General features: G+C 33.3%; 1 protein-coding gene across 1 annotated transcript in view; it reads right to left on the bottom strand.

The window, feature by feature from the left end:
- Positions 1-8,106: 8,106 nt before the first annotated feature.
- LOC142348357 (uncharacterized) overlaps positions 8,107-18,459 on the bottom strand; it is a 44,075-nt gene continuing 33,722 nt past the window's right edge. Inside the window, exons 5-9 of the mRNA XM_075399676.1 lie at positions 17,144-17,422; positions 16,698-16,784; positions 11,211-11,389; positions 8,411-8,432; positions 8,107-8,312 (exon numbers count right to left, since the gene is read on the bottom strand). Coding sequence (XP_075255791.1) covers positions 8,293-8,312; positions 8,411-8,432; positions 11,211-11,389; positions 16,698-16,784; positions 17,144-17,422 — 587 coding nt within the window. The 3' untranslated portion in view covers positions 8,107-8,292. The remainder of the gene's footprint in view (positions 8,313-8,410; positions 8,433-11,210; positions 11,390-16,697; positions 16,785-17,143; positions 17,423-18,459) is intronic.

The following is an 18,459-nucleotide window of genomic DNA, read 5'->3' as shown; positions in this document are numbered from 1 at the left end:
TGTAAAAGTGGCAAATCAACATCGATCAGTTTAAACCGAGAATCCCAAAGTCTTAAGTGATGAAAAAAATGGTTAATCATAACACTTATGCCAAAATAGATTTTTGTTAGGTACTTGTCACGCCAAACAGCATTTTCCCAAGAAAACAAACCAGTAATCAGCAGGTAATTCACTTGTTCTGTTTAGTTGCCGGCACATATTGAATACAATCGGTGCGAAGTTTTCAGGTTGCTCACAAATTGTCTGGATTGACGTTTTAAAAAGTATCCCATATTTCATCATTCGCATGTCCACAAATTCTATTTTTCTATACAATATCAATCTAAATTATTACTATAATTTTGGAGAAAGTTCTACCAGAAGAAAAAAAGTGAGTATTTCAGATCCTTTGTTTATTTGAGGAACAGAGGCTGAAGCTTGAAGTAAACCCTGATTTTTTTCAATATATTGTCGATTTTTTTGCTATAACTAATCGTCCCTAAGGCTATTTTTTAAACAAGTTTTTCTCAAAGAAAATTTAATAAATGATATAGGTTTATTTAGAATGACATTTTTATTCAAGACAATGTTTTGAACCAGTAAAAGCAAGATTGATGTAGTTTGTTGGTTTTGTATCAGTCCTCTTTTATCTTAAATGACATCAAATTAGTATTACGAGCTGGTGCCCCTACCAAAAAATTTCACAAAACGCATCTTAGTTCATGAAAATGGGCTTTAGAGAGAAAAAGGCTTAAATTTAAGCGTTAAAGCTCATAATGGAAAATCTGGAACCGAATTCTTCTTAAATTATAATTCTGATACCGTTAAAGGCCAAATGTGGACCCTCTAAAGGCAGCAACAGCAATTTGATTCGAATAGAAAGAATTGAAACGTCAAATTTTAATCTCTGACCAAATTTTCATTCAACATTTGTTATTTTTTTCGAAGTATCGTCTGTCTAATTTCAAAGGTACTGATTTTATTCGGATCAGGATATTGAAATCAGAGTAAACTTCAAGCATTGTTTTGCGTAGCTAAAACAATAATTGTGCTCAAAAAGTTCAACGAGTTTTTATTTTTTTTAAAAAAAATTGGGTTTTTGATAATTATTGCGAAGTTACCCGGAGTTTAGTCAGTAGGGTTAGGGTTTAGTTATCTTTAAATTAAAAAAATCAATTGTTTCTTACTGAGTTTATATTCCATAATAACTCTGCTGCAATGGATTTCCTCAAGTTGCAAAGTTTTTGAGACTTCATTAAAGATTCAGAGATATATTTTTAAAGATTTATAGATAGTAAAGAAGAGAGTAAGTGAATATATATGATCATGTAGTCGCGCTATTGTATAAACGAACTTATTCTTTTACATAGCTGTTTACAAATACCTCTTAGCTATAAGTTGAGGCCTGAACAAACCTTAAAAAGCGGTTAAAACTTATTAAAGTTGGTTGCAACAACACTTCACAAAGAGACCATTGAAATGTCTGGCGTCTATTTCGGAGCATATAGTAAAGACATTTGTTTCCTGCTGATAAGAATGCATTTTAATACCTTTATGAATTCCTGCATATATATATATATATATATATATATATATATATATATATATATATATATATACTCGTTTGGGAAAGTTGAACACTTATGTGTAGAATTCTAACGCATGTCTTCAAACCATACGGTTCTGAATTTGGTTTGAGCATGAAGATTAACTCAACGTGTTACCAAATAACAACTCAGCAAACTGCTGCAAACCTTCTTGCGCTCAAACTTAAAATAAAATTCAACTTTTATTTCACAAGTTCTATGAATAAGTGAACGTTAACTTTCACAGTTTGATTGTAACAGGGAATGTGAACACTTCTTAGAATATTCCATTTATTAAAGATCTGTAGCACCGCACACGAGGACAGTTTTAGTGTCTTCCCTATAGAGTTTACCTAGAATTCTGGTTTGAGCCTAGTAATTTTCAACTATTTTTAACTTTTCCACTAGTAATAGTAGTTTATAACCAATATTATGCCCCATAAGTGGATAACTAGCAACCCCGATGGAACTCCGATGGAATCCAAATTAGGCGCTGGAAAAGGCGGCAGCGCTTTCTCAAAGCAACAACCAGCTTCATCTGATTCGACCAATCAGAGTGAGGCTGCATCATCGCAGCCAGCCAGTCAGGGCTCGGTATTCGGAGCTAAGCAGCAGAGCGGCGCTGCATCGAGTCAGCCGAAAGGGAGCGACAAGTGGCAAAAGAGCAAAACGTTTCAAGTTATGGATTCACAGCAACGTAGGTTGAATAGTTTTTATGCTCAGTTCTGATGCCCCTATAAATCTATAACCGTGTTGACCCCAAAAGTCAAAAACGTTTCATATTATGGCAAGTCTATGAAAAATTTTGTCAAAGAACTTCCAGTTATGAAAAAGTTTTAGCCATAGAACTTTCATATCTGACAAGGTTATAGTTTTACCTTTTTGAATTAGGAATTCAATGCTGAATAAAATTAAAGTTCTATGATTAAAACCTTCTGACAACTCGGGTTCTGGGCCTATGGAAAACTAAAACGTTTGTGCGCTAAGAGTTTCGCTTAAATGATCAGCCAGAGTAAAATTGTTATCGGCATAAAATCCCTAAACTTGTTGGTTCCAACTTGAATATCACAGAAAAGACCAAATATAATCCGTTTTTATGCCATATTGTTGGTCTTAGTAATCAAACTACAAGCGTTTTGTGAATGTCTTGCAGTAAAGGTTGGTTTATCAAAAAATTGACGCTTTGGTCGATATTTTTTCAGGACGCCTACAGGGTGGTTAATTTTAAAAAGCTCTCCAAAAACCGAATTGAGACATTTTTCTTTCCTCGAAAAAATGAGACTTAAGGTTTGCAAAAAAATCCTTTTCACGCCATCATATTGCTTAAAACCGATCAAAATTTTAATAGTTTGGTCTGTAAATATCCACAAAAAATCAGTCCAGAAATTGTATCACATCAAAACAAAAAAAGTCCATTTAAGGCAATGTTTTAAGTACAATTACTCTAAGTTTTTAATTAATTATGTGCACTAAGGATTTCGGATTACAAAATGAACAATCTTCGCTATTAATTTCAGCTCTTTATTTGGAATGAGAACAACAACCGTTTTAAATGATTACTAGTAATTTAAAAAAGTTTTCATTCATTTATTATTTTTATTATCTAGATTTTGTTTGAATTACGAGAGATGTCTGGTTTGGGAGGCAATCAGTTCATTTTAACCAGTCAAACTGCAGCCATGGAATTGTTCGTAGTTTTTGTTTTAAGAAGCGACCCTCTCTTGCACAAAGCTAAATTCAGAAGTCCTCGAAATTTCAGTTTATTTTTGGAGACGACATGTGGAAAAGAAACTACTGATCAAAGAACGTGATTGAATTTAGATATTTTCTCAGTAATGTTTTAACGGCTCTGCGAAATTTCCCAAATCCGATCGCTAAACAGAATACAAAACCTCGGTTTGAATATTTTTTTAAGACACTTTTGTTATGCAATATGCATATGCGGCGCTAACTGAAAAATAATTGCTGCTTCTGTTAAAGAATAAAAATTTACATCAAACTTTTAGAAAGCAGATTTTGATATGAAACAATAGTTTTAAAGAGACTCAACATGTTTTCAGAAAAAAATTGATTACAGTTAAAACTTTTCTCTGATTAAATTGGTTTTCTATTTCAACTCGATAAGACCGAGTCATACTGTCAACGAGTCAGATTTAAAAATTAGGAAATAAAGTGATGTCTGCTATTTGGTATTCCCTACATAATTTGGTATTCCATACATATTTGGTATTCCATACATAATTTTAAAATATTTTAAGTATTTCAAATTCTCTTTTGCCTACTTTAAGCTCAAAATTTTGCCGAAAAGAAATTAATTCAATTTTTTTGCTCCACATTTTTCATTCATAAACCAATATTAAAAAAAACAAGGAGGCTGGGTAATGTGCGTTCGCACATAAATGTCCGACCCCGCTCATCTACATTTTTCAATTAATTGTCTACCAAATGAGGAGGAGATAAAAAAATAACTTATCAACAAATCGTTCAACAAACTACTAAATGAATAAAACAATCTATCTAAGAGGGCCGATGAGACCTGTGACCATCATATTATGTCTACCAGAACAAAAAGCGATAAAAATCAAATAATTACAAAAATTAATTAAGATTAAAACTCGTTGTCCATTTTTTGAAAACCAAAAATAACCAAATGAAAACGGCATCAGATAAAAATTATACTAAAGAAGATTAACCTCTACTTCATTAAAAAAAATTATGAGACTTTTCCTCAATGCTTCTTGGTAACAAGTCGACAAGAATTTAGCAAAAGGGCAAAGTTTAATAAAACATTGCTTTTTTTTAAAAAGAATTAGTTTCAAATTGATAAACATTATGCATCAATTGAAATCATTGAGAGATTCCTTTATATCTCCATGGAGAGCGACTGAGACTTTTCATTATATCCAGGATATGTCATACGACTACAAAAAGAACAAAGACAAATACAGGCCAGGCAAAAAGGAAAAATTTGCGCAAAAAATTTGCACGAAAACGATGTCCCAGCCAATAAAACGTTACGCTGTTCACCAATGACAAGAATTTTGATTCAAATGGCGCCCATTTTTGTGGTATTGTGAAAAGAAATAAAAAAAACCTTAAAAAAGGGGCGAATCTTTCATGAAAACTGGTTGTGCCATGAAGGAAGACCATTCGTGGAAAATAAAACCGTTACAAAAACAAATTGTAGTTCAATAGGTAAGGGATATGACCGGTCTACAGAGATGCTAAGCTACAAGGTAACAGAAATAAGGTTGGCAACTCTCAAAACTCCATAGTCTTTTTTCAAAAACAATTATTTTCAAAGTTTGTAGCCAACAAGCTTTCGGCTAAACAATTGAACGGTTTATCTTAAAATTTCCTGAAAAACTAATTGGGCTGGTTGTTAGTGAGACTAAATCATAAGACTATTAAATAACATTAAACACAAGCACAAGTACAAAATTTTAAAAATAACTTTACGAAACCAAAGCCACTAAATCTTTGGAATTTTAAACATGAGAACAAAAAATTTTAATTTACCTCTCATTTGATCATCAGAAAGTCTTTTTGTAAAACTACTATCACAAAATGGCAGCAAACAGAACCAAAGAATTTGAAAATTATCTAAATTTTAAAAAATTCTTCGTAAACAAATTGTATAAATCCTGAAGACATCAGTCAAAACGTTTAAACAACAGAGATTTTATTGTAGGGTTCAACGTACCTTTAAAAGACCTCTCATTAACGAGGCTAAGTTACAGAACATTGTAAAATACGGAAAAAAAGGTAAACCAGAAAAAAAGGGATAAGTTAAAGAATATTATTACCCTTTTTTTCAAAAATTAATTTGAAAGTAAATAAAACCTATAGATATGTACCGATATCAGTTATTAACTCTAGTTGGCCACTGTGAAACTATATTATCCAATATTTGGCATACGACATCAAAAATTAACAACGAATTCTGCAAGGGAATGGTGTCGCAGCCCTTAAAATCATTTGTTATGAAAACAATAAAAAACTTCAGCACCAATTTTTATAAAGGTGCTTTCAGTTAGATTGTTAAGCAAGGTGACAATATACCAAAAAAAACAAAGATAATTGCAAAAATGGGCAATTATACACAAAAATCACAAAATTTTGTATGAGAACTCGTAGTACCAAATACAAGAAAACGTTCTGTTAAAACAATCAGCCACAAAATTAATTCTGATTCTATAAGGCAAAAGAATGCACCTGTATTTACTGGGAATAAGCAAAAAGTTAACTAAAATATCATAATATATTCACAAAATCAAAAATTCACTGAAGTTTCCTTGAAACAAATACATTCAATTACATAAGAACCTTTTTGTAGCAACCGAATGCATGGTACAGGTTCACTTACACCTCTTGAGGAAGTCATTGGATCTTTGAATGGTTAGACTCAGTAATCAGACTGCACAAAGTATAACAATTGAAGGCAAAATACAAGAATTCAGTTAAAGTTTACTAAAACTCTTCCTCAAAGCCATAAGAACCCTTAGGTTCTCTGAAAAGAAACTATATCAAACTTTTGGTCTAGTATTTACGTAAACGGGAGCTGTCATTAATTGATTCGTGAATAAAAGTTTTGTCAGTAATTAACATTAGAAAAACAAAAGCAAAATTTTTTGAATAAAGGCAGCACCAAAATGAAAAGACTTCTGTTTGTAGGAATCCATGATAATATCATACATATCCCTGACTTCGCCGCGCACATAACAAACCGCCCAAATGTTCCAGGTGTTTGCGAATTGGACCAATTTTCGAGTGAAATTCTTCAAATGTAAAAAAACAACGCTATATTTGGTATATTTATCAAACTAAATCTGGAATAAACGGCAAAATTTTAACTCCAGAAGACTCTCAGAGGGCGCATGTTTTCAAATAGCGCTTTTTGGGAGTTTATGAAGTCTTTGTCAAGGTTTTTAGGTCATTAAGTCTGGCAAACTTTAACAAAGTGAAGCATATTTTGTTCCATTTTTGATGAAAAGTGTTCGAAATTTGAAAATTTTGTCATTAAATTTAGCCAAAAAACTTCAATCAAACAATTGAGCAACCCGCTTCTATCTCTAACAGTAACAATAACACTCTACGGTTAAAATTTTTAATTGCTTTTAAAACATTTAGCGAAACTGTGCCAAACTTTAGCCAAAATTACTGAAAAGGTGAATAAAAACTGTGAAGTTTTCACAAATTTTTAAACCTCGATAACTCCCTGTAAGAAACGAAATTCGAAAAACTTTTCAATTCCATATTCTAGGATGTACGTGCTTTTTAATGATGCCACTCATATCTCTCTACGATGAATATATCGATCTGCCAAAATTGTCAAAAAAAACCCAGTTGAGTATATAGTTCCTCCTCCCCACTAAAGTGGGGGTCGGAACAATAAAAATCGTTTGATTTATAGCTTCTAATTTTAATATGACAAGGGTTAGAAATTACGGATCATCCTTGTTTAACATCTTTGTTGCTTTGGTTTCTTGCTGAATTATACGGAACATTTTGACATTTCAGCCAGGTCAATCGGTTTGAAATAAAATTTAGCGGGCATATTGTATGTAAAAACATACAAAAGTGTCCAAAAAATATAAGAGGAGCGGTTATTTTTTGAGAATACGGCATTGAATTTTTTGGTGTATGCAATAATTTTGCTTAATGCCTTTTTCTTTGTTTTCCTATAAAATTGCTCACTGCAAAACTTTTACGACCCTATAAATCACGTAAAATTTACCCTATTTTTTGCCCCATTTTTACTACCCTATTATCCTTAAGCATCAGTTTCTAAGTAGTGCTACTGGCATCTTTTGACGAGGACCATCGGACCTTGTCCTATCAAGTAAGTGGCTGTTCTGTGCGGCCTGGTTAGTACAGCAATGCTAACTAACTTACTTGAAAAACATTTATTATAGAAGTGTCCGTGGCCTTTTGTTCAAGACTAAAACCAGCGCAACATGGAGATAAGATACCGCTTTTTAAGATATTTCATAGACTTTTTAATTAATTTTTGCTTTTGGCAAAAATGTTTTGGAGACTATTTGGTAGTAAATGTCTGTTTTAATTTCAGAATCTGGTGGTGCGAAGTCTGTATTTGGCAAGTGAATGAATCAGAGAGAGAATATGCAACTTGCTTGGTTTATCATTTTGAAGACTACTTACAGAAGAATTGTAGCTACTTTTAACTAATTGAAATATAATGATTTTATATTGAGTTTATTTGTTTTCTTGATAGTGGATGGAAATGGGATTATATGACATCTATTAAATCAAAATAAACGTGAAGAAAGCTGGTCGAATCTCATTTTATTTTAGATTACTTCTTTATTTAATATTCTTAAAAACCAATTTTGATCAAACGTGATTCAAAAAAATTTATAATTTTGATTTGTATTTCCAAGAAACTAAATATTCCCATGGTAGTTCAGAAACAACAGGGCGCTTTGGCGCTTTTTATGGCGAGATTACAGTTTCAGTTGATCAATTCATTAATTGTATAAGCAATTTTTGAGTTTCGTAATAAAAAGCAGTCCTTTAGATTATACGTTTATACATTTTATATACATATTACACATTTATACTTTTTATATACATATAGACATTTGATGAAATGTTGCACACTGATTTTAAAATTCAAAATGATAGTTTTTATGATTATGCTGCTGACAGTCACTGTGAAACTACAAATGGCGGTTGAGAAAGAGCCTAGATTTTCTCATCAATTGGTTCACAGGTACAGTGGCCCGTCTAAAACAAACATAAGATTTGTGCTATTGGAAAATTTAATCAATGTAGAAAAACAGAAGATAATAATTAGAAACATTATTAATTATAATAGTACTAACTGTATAGGCAGATAGGCTGCTTCTGTAATTCATTCAGAAATTGATCAGATTTCATTATAACAGAACCCTCTGCTTATGTCTCAACTCTTATTATTCATAAACGGGGGTTGCCTCAAAGTTGTGAGGTCAATATTAGAATCCCAACAAATACAAAAGTGAAGATCTTGTTTTTTTTTTAAAAAACAACCACCAGGATATTTTCTTTTGGGAGATAGCAAGAAAATTTTGAGATAACCCCCGTTTATGAATGAATAATGGTTGCTAATGCCTTAGCGTAGTGACGCGACAGGATCAAAGCGTTGCCTTCCGTTTTTTGATCAATAGTCTGTTTACTGGTAGATCTTCAATTTGTTACTGAGAATGAAGGGTAACTTCAAAGTGAATTACCCAAAAGGATGTCATTATTTGCCATTGCCGTTCTTAATTTTTATGTGTCATTAAGACAAGCTACAAAACAGGCAGTGGAATAAATGAACGAAATCGTTATTTATTTGAACTAGAAATTCAGTTAATTAAAAATCACAACTGGGAGAAAAATAAAGAACAGACTGTAAACCCAATATAATAGTATGACCGTGAACAATTTGTGCAATCAAACACGCCCTAACGATAACTGCTAAACATGTTGCAAAGAAATATGAACGTTGACAATTTTTGAACATAACCGACTTAAGTCTGAAGAATTGCTCTCGAACGACTAGTGGAAGCTGAAATCTATTGCAACCTGCTTCTGTTGGTGAGGAGGGGGCGCTTAGGGCGCTCCAAATGACGTCATTCGAGGTTAATATATAACAATATTACCGCAGTTCCTATTAACTATATATTACCAGTAAGCTATTGTTTTTGCTAATGTTAAAAACAGAACTCAACAATCAAAAACACAGGTAAATGTTCGAAACAGAAAAAGCCAAAAGTTCAAGTCTTGAACAATCTTGCGTCAGCTAAGAAAAAATATGAATCTCAATACTCCTATTCGAGTCGTGAGAAGACCAACACGTGTACAATAATCGTCTCAAATTTTGTTCAAGGTCGATTACAAATTTATTGTTGCTGCAGAAAAACGTTGGTGCAGAAAACTTTGCCCGGAGACAGCAATTTACTGTTTAGAGCTGAAATTTAATACGTCTATTGTCAACACTTTCTTGTAAAAATTTTCGGAAAAAATTCTGTTAGCTTCATTCAAAACGCATTTGGTCTCAACTTCAATTTTGTATCTATAGAATTCTAAGTTCTGCCTCGCAATACGAGAATCTTGGCAAAGAATGACAAAGAATAGCACTGAGAGTACCTCCAGAAATGTGAATGAATATCAGTTGCTTCTCATAGCAAGTTGTCGCGACAAACAAATCAACGCTAATATACCGAATGCGTTAAAATCTTCAGAAAACTCATATTTTTCAGATAACTCATTTTATCGGACTAATGGGCATACCGCTTTACTTACATCTAAGTGATTTAAAATGTTAATATTTTGAGGTTTTGTTAAAATTACTTTGTTGAACATATAATTAGGACAGAATTCGGCGCTTTCTAATTGATGGAGTTTCTAGAAAACGCTATAAAAAAACTATAAAACGCTTCGCATTTCTCTTTATCAGTTTTCAGGTTGTTCGTTTTGTGTCGCATTATAGACGGAAGTGGGAGTGTTCGACGGATGTTTCTAAGACATTTCTGTATCACGCTGAATTTTCTTGCACAAAAAACGTCCACTTCAAAGATTTTTAGATCTTTTTTGACAGCTGACTCAATTTTTGTACTGATATTAAAAAATTTGAAAAGTGTACTTTCGTGTTTTGATGTTTTTGCGTTCAAGTGTGGGTTTTTGCTTCGTATGATGAGATGTTTCACGACTTATACAGGGTGGTAGAGACATTCTTTGTTGTGCTACTTTCGGGACAAATTTATCAATTTTTCACAAAACTTATTTTATCGCACTAATGGGCATACTTATGGACAATGGCCCATTGGACATCCTACACAACTACCAAAACAGAACATCAGCTGAATTTAAATCTGGTAACCTCGATAACGCACGATTGTAACATGAATTTCTTATTTGCTATCGGATTACAGAAAGTAAAATCAGAGAACTTTTAGCGATAGATGTCATTGGCTAAAATCTCACGTAAACCTAGAACGCACTTACGGTTTTAACCGATAACGAACTACTATTTTGAAGCACAATTTTCACGGCGTGTCAAGTCCTGACGTATTTTTCCAATAGTTAATGCTCATTTTTTCTACAAAGCCTTCTTTCAATTTATCCAATGTTAAATAATTCATTTTGAGTTTAAATAGCCCACTGTGTCGGCTTTTGAAAAGTATGTAACCACTAGGTGACATTTATAGTTTGTCTTGAAAGACTTCATTGTTCCAATTAATTTGAAAGTGCGAACATTTATATATTGAATTGTCTTCTAAATACATTTTAAAAAGACTCCCACATAGAGAAAAGACGCATGAAAAGACTCCCACATAAGAGGTTTTGTTATGTTCCTTTCTGAAGTTGTTTTTCCATAAGAGGTTTCTTGAGGTCCATATATCTTTAGCTTTTTAGTTCTTTTTACAGAAATTCTTTATAGATAAAACACTATTTCAGCACGTTTTCAGAGTCGATATAATTGCAATCTATCAAAAATTACTTGTCAGTTGCTATCCTACTTTTAAAAGTCTTGCACTTAATTTTCGGCATATTTCTTAGTTATCGACCAACAGTTCTTTTCGTTGGGCCTGTATCGTTGCCCTACTAATTAATTTTTACAGATTATCTAGATTTGATCAATTTCTGGCTATAAAGTACGAGTGAATCTGTCGGGCTCAAGTTGAAGTCCAGACCCATATCCTTCGTAAAGAAAGAGCATTCGAAAGAACCATCGTCCAGCAGTTTGGCCACATATCCAAACGCACGCGCCTGTTTGGCGTCGTAGGACATCTGGACACAGTTCGACCCAGTCGCCATCATCTCAAACATTAAGTTGGCTAAAAAGAGATTTATATGGAATGACATGTGAAAAATGGTTGTACACTTTTGGGAAACGACCGTTTTTGAGCGGTTATTTTAAAATGTTTGGGTAGTTTTTTTCAAAGAGGACGACAGTTTTCGGTTGTTTCCAATGGTACAGGTTTTCAATTGCCAAATGGCTATTTTTAGAAAATTCATTGTTATAGAAAGGACTTTATAAGAAGCTCTTTTCAGATAGAAAGATTGACATGATTGAACAAGAAAACCGTTATCTCTAGAAATATGTTGATCACAACTGCTTGAAAAGTTTTTAGGGCGCAAGGTTGATTTTAGTTTAAATAGTTTGAGCAAAGGAAGCCTAATTTTGCTGGGTTGATCAGCAGGCACAAAATATGGCGTGGGTTGGACAAAACCTTTTAAAACGATTAACTAAAGTTGAGTTTGAGCTCTATGTTTAGAGAAAAACCCTAAGACAATCCCACAACTAACTTTAAAATTTATACCCGTTCGATCAAAAATCAATTCGGTTATTAAAAAAGATGCTATTAAAGAGACCAAGTGGACCCGAATTATTGGTAACCGGGATGAGGCGACCGCACCAGAGTCTGGCTCACTATCTACGGTCTATAAAGTCTGATCAGGGCCCCATGCAGTCTTCACGGTCTGATCAGGGTACAGTACCTGAGGTCTGGACGTTCTGATTAGTACACCTTCCAGAGTCTGGATAGTCTGATCATAGAGTGGTCTAGGGTCTGGATAATAGTGCGGTATGGTCTGGTAGTCTGAACAGAGTTATTTCCAGAATTTGTACGGGGTCCGATCAGAAACTTTTCCAGAGTCTGGAAAGTCTGCTCAGAACCATGAGGTCAAACCGAAAAAACGGCCAGTACCCCAGAAAAGAGGTAGCTAACCCCCAAGGGGACTGTTTTCTAGGGAGCACTTCCCAATTTTAGTTGATGAACATCAAAGACCATGCTAAAGACTAAGTTTTGGTAAATGCGTCTGAGCTGAAAAAACTTCATTGATTGCTTTTCTGAAAAAAATTACATTTTACCAAGGAATTGCTACTTCAAGAGTTAAAAGTGTCAATCAGGGCACCCCCATTGCGCGACTCAAATTGGTTTGGCACCCCATGTGGGCGAATCGAAGAAAGCCGTTAACCACTTTTACGACCACCGAGTTTGAAGAAAAGTAGAGAAAATAAGAAGGACAGGGAAAGAACTTCTTTCTGAGTGTCAACAAGTTTTCTAGCTGGTTGGGGAGTTTCAATTAGATTCTGAAATTTTGCTTAGATCAGATCCTAAACCGATATCTATTAAGCTTAATACTGATACCATCTAGAAAATGAGCTAATGAACTGTGATAATCTAATGCACTATGACTTAAAGATTGGGCATTATGGGTTTGTCAGGTTTCTTTTGATATTTCTCCTTTAATCTTCACCGTTTTGATATTTCGTAATTTATTGAATGAATGGATTTCAAAACCATTCTGTAAAAGCAGCGAGTAAATAAGTCAGAAATCAAACTGATATTCGTGACCTTTGTAAAACGAAAATTGTGATTGAAAAATGAAACGAATTAAAAAACATTGGAGCACAATTCCTCAAAAACAATTCAAAGAACTGACTTGAAAGCTATAAAATACTCTAAATGATTAGCAGACCAATCGGGCTAAGCAAGCCCAACCACAACTGTCTCTCGACTTTGGACAAAACACAAAAATATCTATGATAAAAATTTTGAAGCTAAAAGCCAATTTTTATCCGTTTAAATATACCCAAAAACACAGGCGGTAGCTTTGAAAATGTGAAGAAATGCAAAAATTTTTATAACTTTGGTTGTTTGAGTTCGCATTACCGATATATTTACTTTAGAATTGAACAAGTTTCGGATGGAAACAATGACCTTTAATTTGACGCTTCCCGGTAGGTACATGACTTTAAGCTATTGAAAGTGTACTAAATTTACCTGAGAACCTCCAATAAAAATTTATTTTCACTGGATGTTGCCTGATTATCCCGTTTTGAAAACCAACATTCATAAAAATGGTGATTTATGTTACAAATAAAAGCAAGACAAGTCCTGAATTACAATTCAAATTCAAATGAGTTTTTTTTTTCACAAACACTTTTTTGTTTGAAAAATTTTCCTTTACAAATATTTCATTGCAAAGAATGGCAAGAAACATTTCATCTAAAAATTGACTATAGGTATCTTTGTTGTGGATAAAGAAAACAAAAAAGTTAGTAAAACTACAGAAATGGTTATGCAAACGGGACGAAAAAGGAAACTTAGCAAAAATCAGAGTGTTTTGAAAATTAGGAGCGTCAAGGTAAAAAAGCACACAAAACTGCATTTTAACACTTTATTGAAGCATGCCATGCAATTGCAGAAGTCAAAAGTCAGCCTTTATAAATTCCGCTGTTGAAAAAGTGACAAAACAGCACCATTTAAACGAAATAATTTAAATTTCAATTGAAAGTTGTCTTTGGCACCTAAACCAATGGGATATAGTAAACGCATATTTTAAATTTCAATTGAAAGTTGTCTTTGTCATCTAAACCAATGGGATATAGTAAACGCGGGAGCCAATAATCTTAACACAATTGAGCAACACTATAGGGCCAATGAAATTAGTTATGTTTGATACTGAGCAACAAAATCACATAAAAAGGAAAAAAGGAAAATTGTTTTTTTTAAATAAAAAGGACAAAAGTAGTAAGAACTCAAATCATTAGTAACAATCAATTATGTCTCCGTAGCAGCTACTGACAATTGTCAATGAAGGGACTAAAAAAACAATATTGGCAAAAACTAATAATCTATCTAATTTTTTTTGAAACAATTTGCTTCAAATTTATAGAAAGCATTAGCTTCAAAATGTACCAATTAATTCTGCTTTGTACCAATTACAATTTGTCAAAAAATAGTTCATTTCTTCGGACAACATTAAAAAAACATAAATTGTTTTTGTTACCCATCATTAGTGAGCCAATGAGATCAGGCGCTAATGAGACTAAGAAGAAGTTTAAGAAAAAACAACAAAAATTGCGACATCAAAAATCAGTAATTGATTATTGAAAGTAACAATTTGAATGTCATTTAAATTGCCAATTATTGCCGTCTACTGAATTCAAAAAACGAAACTATGCATTATTAGAACAAATGTGATTGATGTTCTGAAACCTTTAGTTGAAAAAACAAGGTAAAAAGTTGCTAATATGAAGTTCAAGTTTTACTGCTCTACTGTAATTAAAATCGCCACTATAGTTTCACTTCTCATTGACGAGAAAAATTTGGAAAAAAATTGTTAACAGATCTTGGAAGAAGACAGCGCACCAAAACAATCCTAGTATTATTGACTGGAAAAAGAGCACCAATATAATACAATTTGTTTGGATTTCCAAAACGGAGAACGCTTATTTAATAGCCTTTGAGAGGCAGACTGAACTTAGTTTTTAACTAAAATATCAATTAATATAACAATCAGACAGTAAAATTTGAGCTTTACTCAGTTTTAGAATTTTCGTAACCTGCTAATCTGTTAAGTGTATTGCGCAAAATGCGACTTCACTAAATAAACTATTCTCATTATCGCTCTAAAAATTAAGGTTTGGCGCAAATAATGAACACTTAAATTGAAGCCCCAAACTCCAAACTAACTCTTTTTGACCGCATATTTAGAGACAACCAAAACTCAAGGATTTTGCACAACTAGCTGATACCACCGGGTTATACCACTTTGATCAAATTCTGAACACGAAATTTCAATCAGGAAAAAAATGACCACAGTTTAAATTAAAGGAAGTACAAAAAAAACGGGATTGCTAAAATGTCAAAACTACTCAAAATGACCCATTAAGCTTAAAACAATACTATTTGTAAAAAACAATTGTACTTTATACGTTAAAAACAAACAAAGCACTTATTAAATGTTAATGCTCAACGATCAAAAGCAGAAGTTAATGTTTGAACACAAACAATGAAACAGTTCTAAACTAATTTTGTTCAGCTAAAAATATCCTAAGTATTAGCAATGCTTTTTTTGGAGTAGAAAACAAGACAGAAAAGGTTAAAGAGGACCGAAATATGTCTGGTGAATGCCATTTGCGATCACTTACATAACCAATTCAAGATGACATAGATGACAGTTTAAAGAGTTGTATCTAACAGATGGATTTTTAATATGAAGTGTGGTTGTTTTGTCTCAAGAAGATTACAAGAGTGAAATCGATTCACTGGTTCTCTTACACGCCCCAGAGGACCTTAGTCTGGACCTTGAGTTAATAAAAAGCCGTCCTTGACCGTTTTACGTCATAAAAAGACTGTTCTCGACGGATTTTTAGTATGATAAGATTTTAGTTGCACTTTGCGTGATGTGCTCGACTTTCACTGAGCTATAACAACCATTCTAACCATTATCAAGGCAATAAAACGTGTCCTGAATTTGCCTGGACAATTAAACTTGTTCTGGGACAAAAAATATTTTAAGTGCAAATATTTTACGTGCAAACAATCCTCCAAAAATATTCATCGTTTTATTTAAAATGGTAATTTATGATTAACAAAACGAATAACACCACGTTTTCATAATGGCTTATGGGAAGAGGATCACTACAAATAAACTACCTATTTTCATTCAACCAACTATTGTCACAATGTAGTCTAGCTGCGACAACTGAAAAAATTTTAAGTCTTTTGGCAATCTTCTAAATGTTTTATAAGTTAGACTGCTCTCGTGCGATGCTGTTTAGTCGTGCACCGGTGTTGCTTCTGTATGTACAGAAGCAGAATGTTTTTAAAAAAATCGGAAATTGCTACAAAGCAGACTTATGAAATGATTTTTGATCGACCCATAAAATGATACCATGTTCAAAAAGACCATAACATTGAAAAGAACCCTCTTGACGCAAAATGACTATCAGAAGACTTTTACTCGACCCATGAAAAAAGTTTGCCTTATAAAAAGAGCTGCTAGCTTCGATTTTAACTAGGGTCCTCGACAGCGTATTTTAATTCAATATCCCCATCAATATTCACCACCTGGAGTTATTAGGTATTTTCATAATATCCATGTCTAGACTAGGGGAGTATTTGACCACTGTTAAAAAAATGGTCAAAGAGTGGACTCGAAACGGGACTTTTTATTTTTTGCCCTGATTTATAATTGATTTAATAATTCTTTGGCAAACTTTTGTTATATTGAAAGCAATCAGCCTTGATACTTCTTTTAATTGAACAGGAACCCATTTTAAATTCCTCTCTGTTTGTTTGATCACAATCAAACTTGAAATTTCTGTATCATTTTGTATATTATACATACGTGCAGTTGAAACACTGACTGACATTCCGATAGCGAATATTCCCTCTAGTCTGGGAGCATAACTGGTCTGAGGACAGAAGTTACGACCTGAAAAATAGATAAGTTACTTCTGATTAATTACAACAGAACCAAAGCCACCACAAGTGAGCGCTTGACTTTTAACCTTTTTGCATAGGATTGTGTTTCAAAAATGAACAAATATTTATATCATCTTTTCGGTAGTGTTTTTCAAAGTTCATTTCGGAACGATTTCCAAAACTTGATCAGACTTTTCTTGTGAAATGCACGTACGAAGTTTACAAATGAGGGCTGATCACGTTTTATTTTAAGTTTTTAGATCTGCCAGGATTTGCAACTTCACCGAATCAGAACTGACTAAAATTGACGTTAGTACGCGACACTGGGGTATGTACGAAATATTTCAGAGGACAGTAAGGTAAACGCACCTTTGAGGAAACAGGCCATGTAGGACGAATTAGCCTCCAACACGGGTTTTGTATAGTCTACATCGCTCTCTATGTAATAGCAATCGTGCTGTCCTCCGACTACTTGATCACTGGAGTCGTAGGGTCTGTCAAGGATCACAGCCCACGCACTCTCGTATACAGCAGCCACTGATACTGCACAGTCCGCTATACTGTAAAACTTACCAATTAATTGTGCCTGTGTGAACAAAGTGTTCACCAGGTTCGTCTGATCAAGGTATCCGTAAATACAGGGAGTCTCTGAAATAATACAGCAGCACTTTTTATAAACAGAGCTTAAATTTTGAAAAAAAATACCTTTCAAGGTTCAAGAATCCTGCTAAATATTTTAAAAGTTAAACAGATTATCCACTAAATTGGATAATAACTTAGTTATTGGCCAGACGGAACAAACCAAACTCAGGTATAAGCAACATGGATTGGCGCGACCGAAATTTTGTTCAGATTATGAGCTCGGTCGCACGGGTTCCACTTGACGCGACCCAAGTCTATCTGGCCCATAACTGCGTGGGGTCGCGGACCTCAGCCAGCGATGTTAAATGAAAATTTGATTCAATTTGTTTCTTCATTGAGAATAATCAGGTTATCGACGAGTGAAGTGCTTCTAATTGTTAGCATAAATTTGAGGAATTGCGATCCTTCATTTGCTACCTAATGCATGAAAATTTTCGTACAGATGGTGTTCGTCTGAAAATAGTTGAACCTCTCGATTGTTAGTTCCAAGAAGAGATCTTACATAATATTATTTTTTTGATGCAACAGTTCATCAAAATAGTTTTGTTTATTTTGCAAAACATTACGTGAGAGAAAATTTATAGGCAGAGATGAAACATTTTTGTTAAAACCTGCCATAGAATTATTAGAAGCAATAAAAACTGCTGACTTTATATCTAAAAGTGTTTTTTGCATTTGGAAAATGTGAAAGTCATGCTAGACTCCACCAAATGAAAAAAACATCCAAAAAAATTTAAAATACGTGGCTGCTTACTTCTATAATACAAGAAAAATTATTGCATTTCTAACAATTTTTGTTCTTTTTAAGGAAAAGGTTTTTCGGGGAGTTTAAATTACATATCAGTTTACTTTAGAATAAGATTTTCATTTTATCCCCATATTATTCTTCCTCAGATTATTTTACTCGCACATAAATTTTATTCTCCAGACGCTCACTTTTTCTGCAAGGATTCATTTATCTTAATTGCACTATTTTTGCTGCGATGTTATGTAAATTTAGAGTAAGAATAGTTATCGTTAACCATGATTATAACTAGTTACTG

The sequence above is a fragment of the Convolutriloba macropyga genome, chromosome 10 (assembly GCF_964194025.1).
Source record: "Convolutriloba macropyga chromosome 10, txConMacr16.3, whole genome shotgun sequence".
NCBI classification, from domain to species: domain Eukaryota; kingdom Metazoa; phylum Xenacoelomorpha; order Acoela; family Convolutidae; genus Convolutriloba; species Convolutriloba macropyga.
Note: the sequence above shows the minus strand (reverse complement) of the source record. Positions and strands in the feature narration are given on the sequence as shown.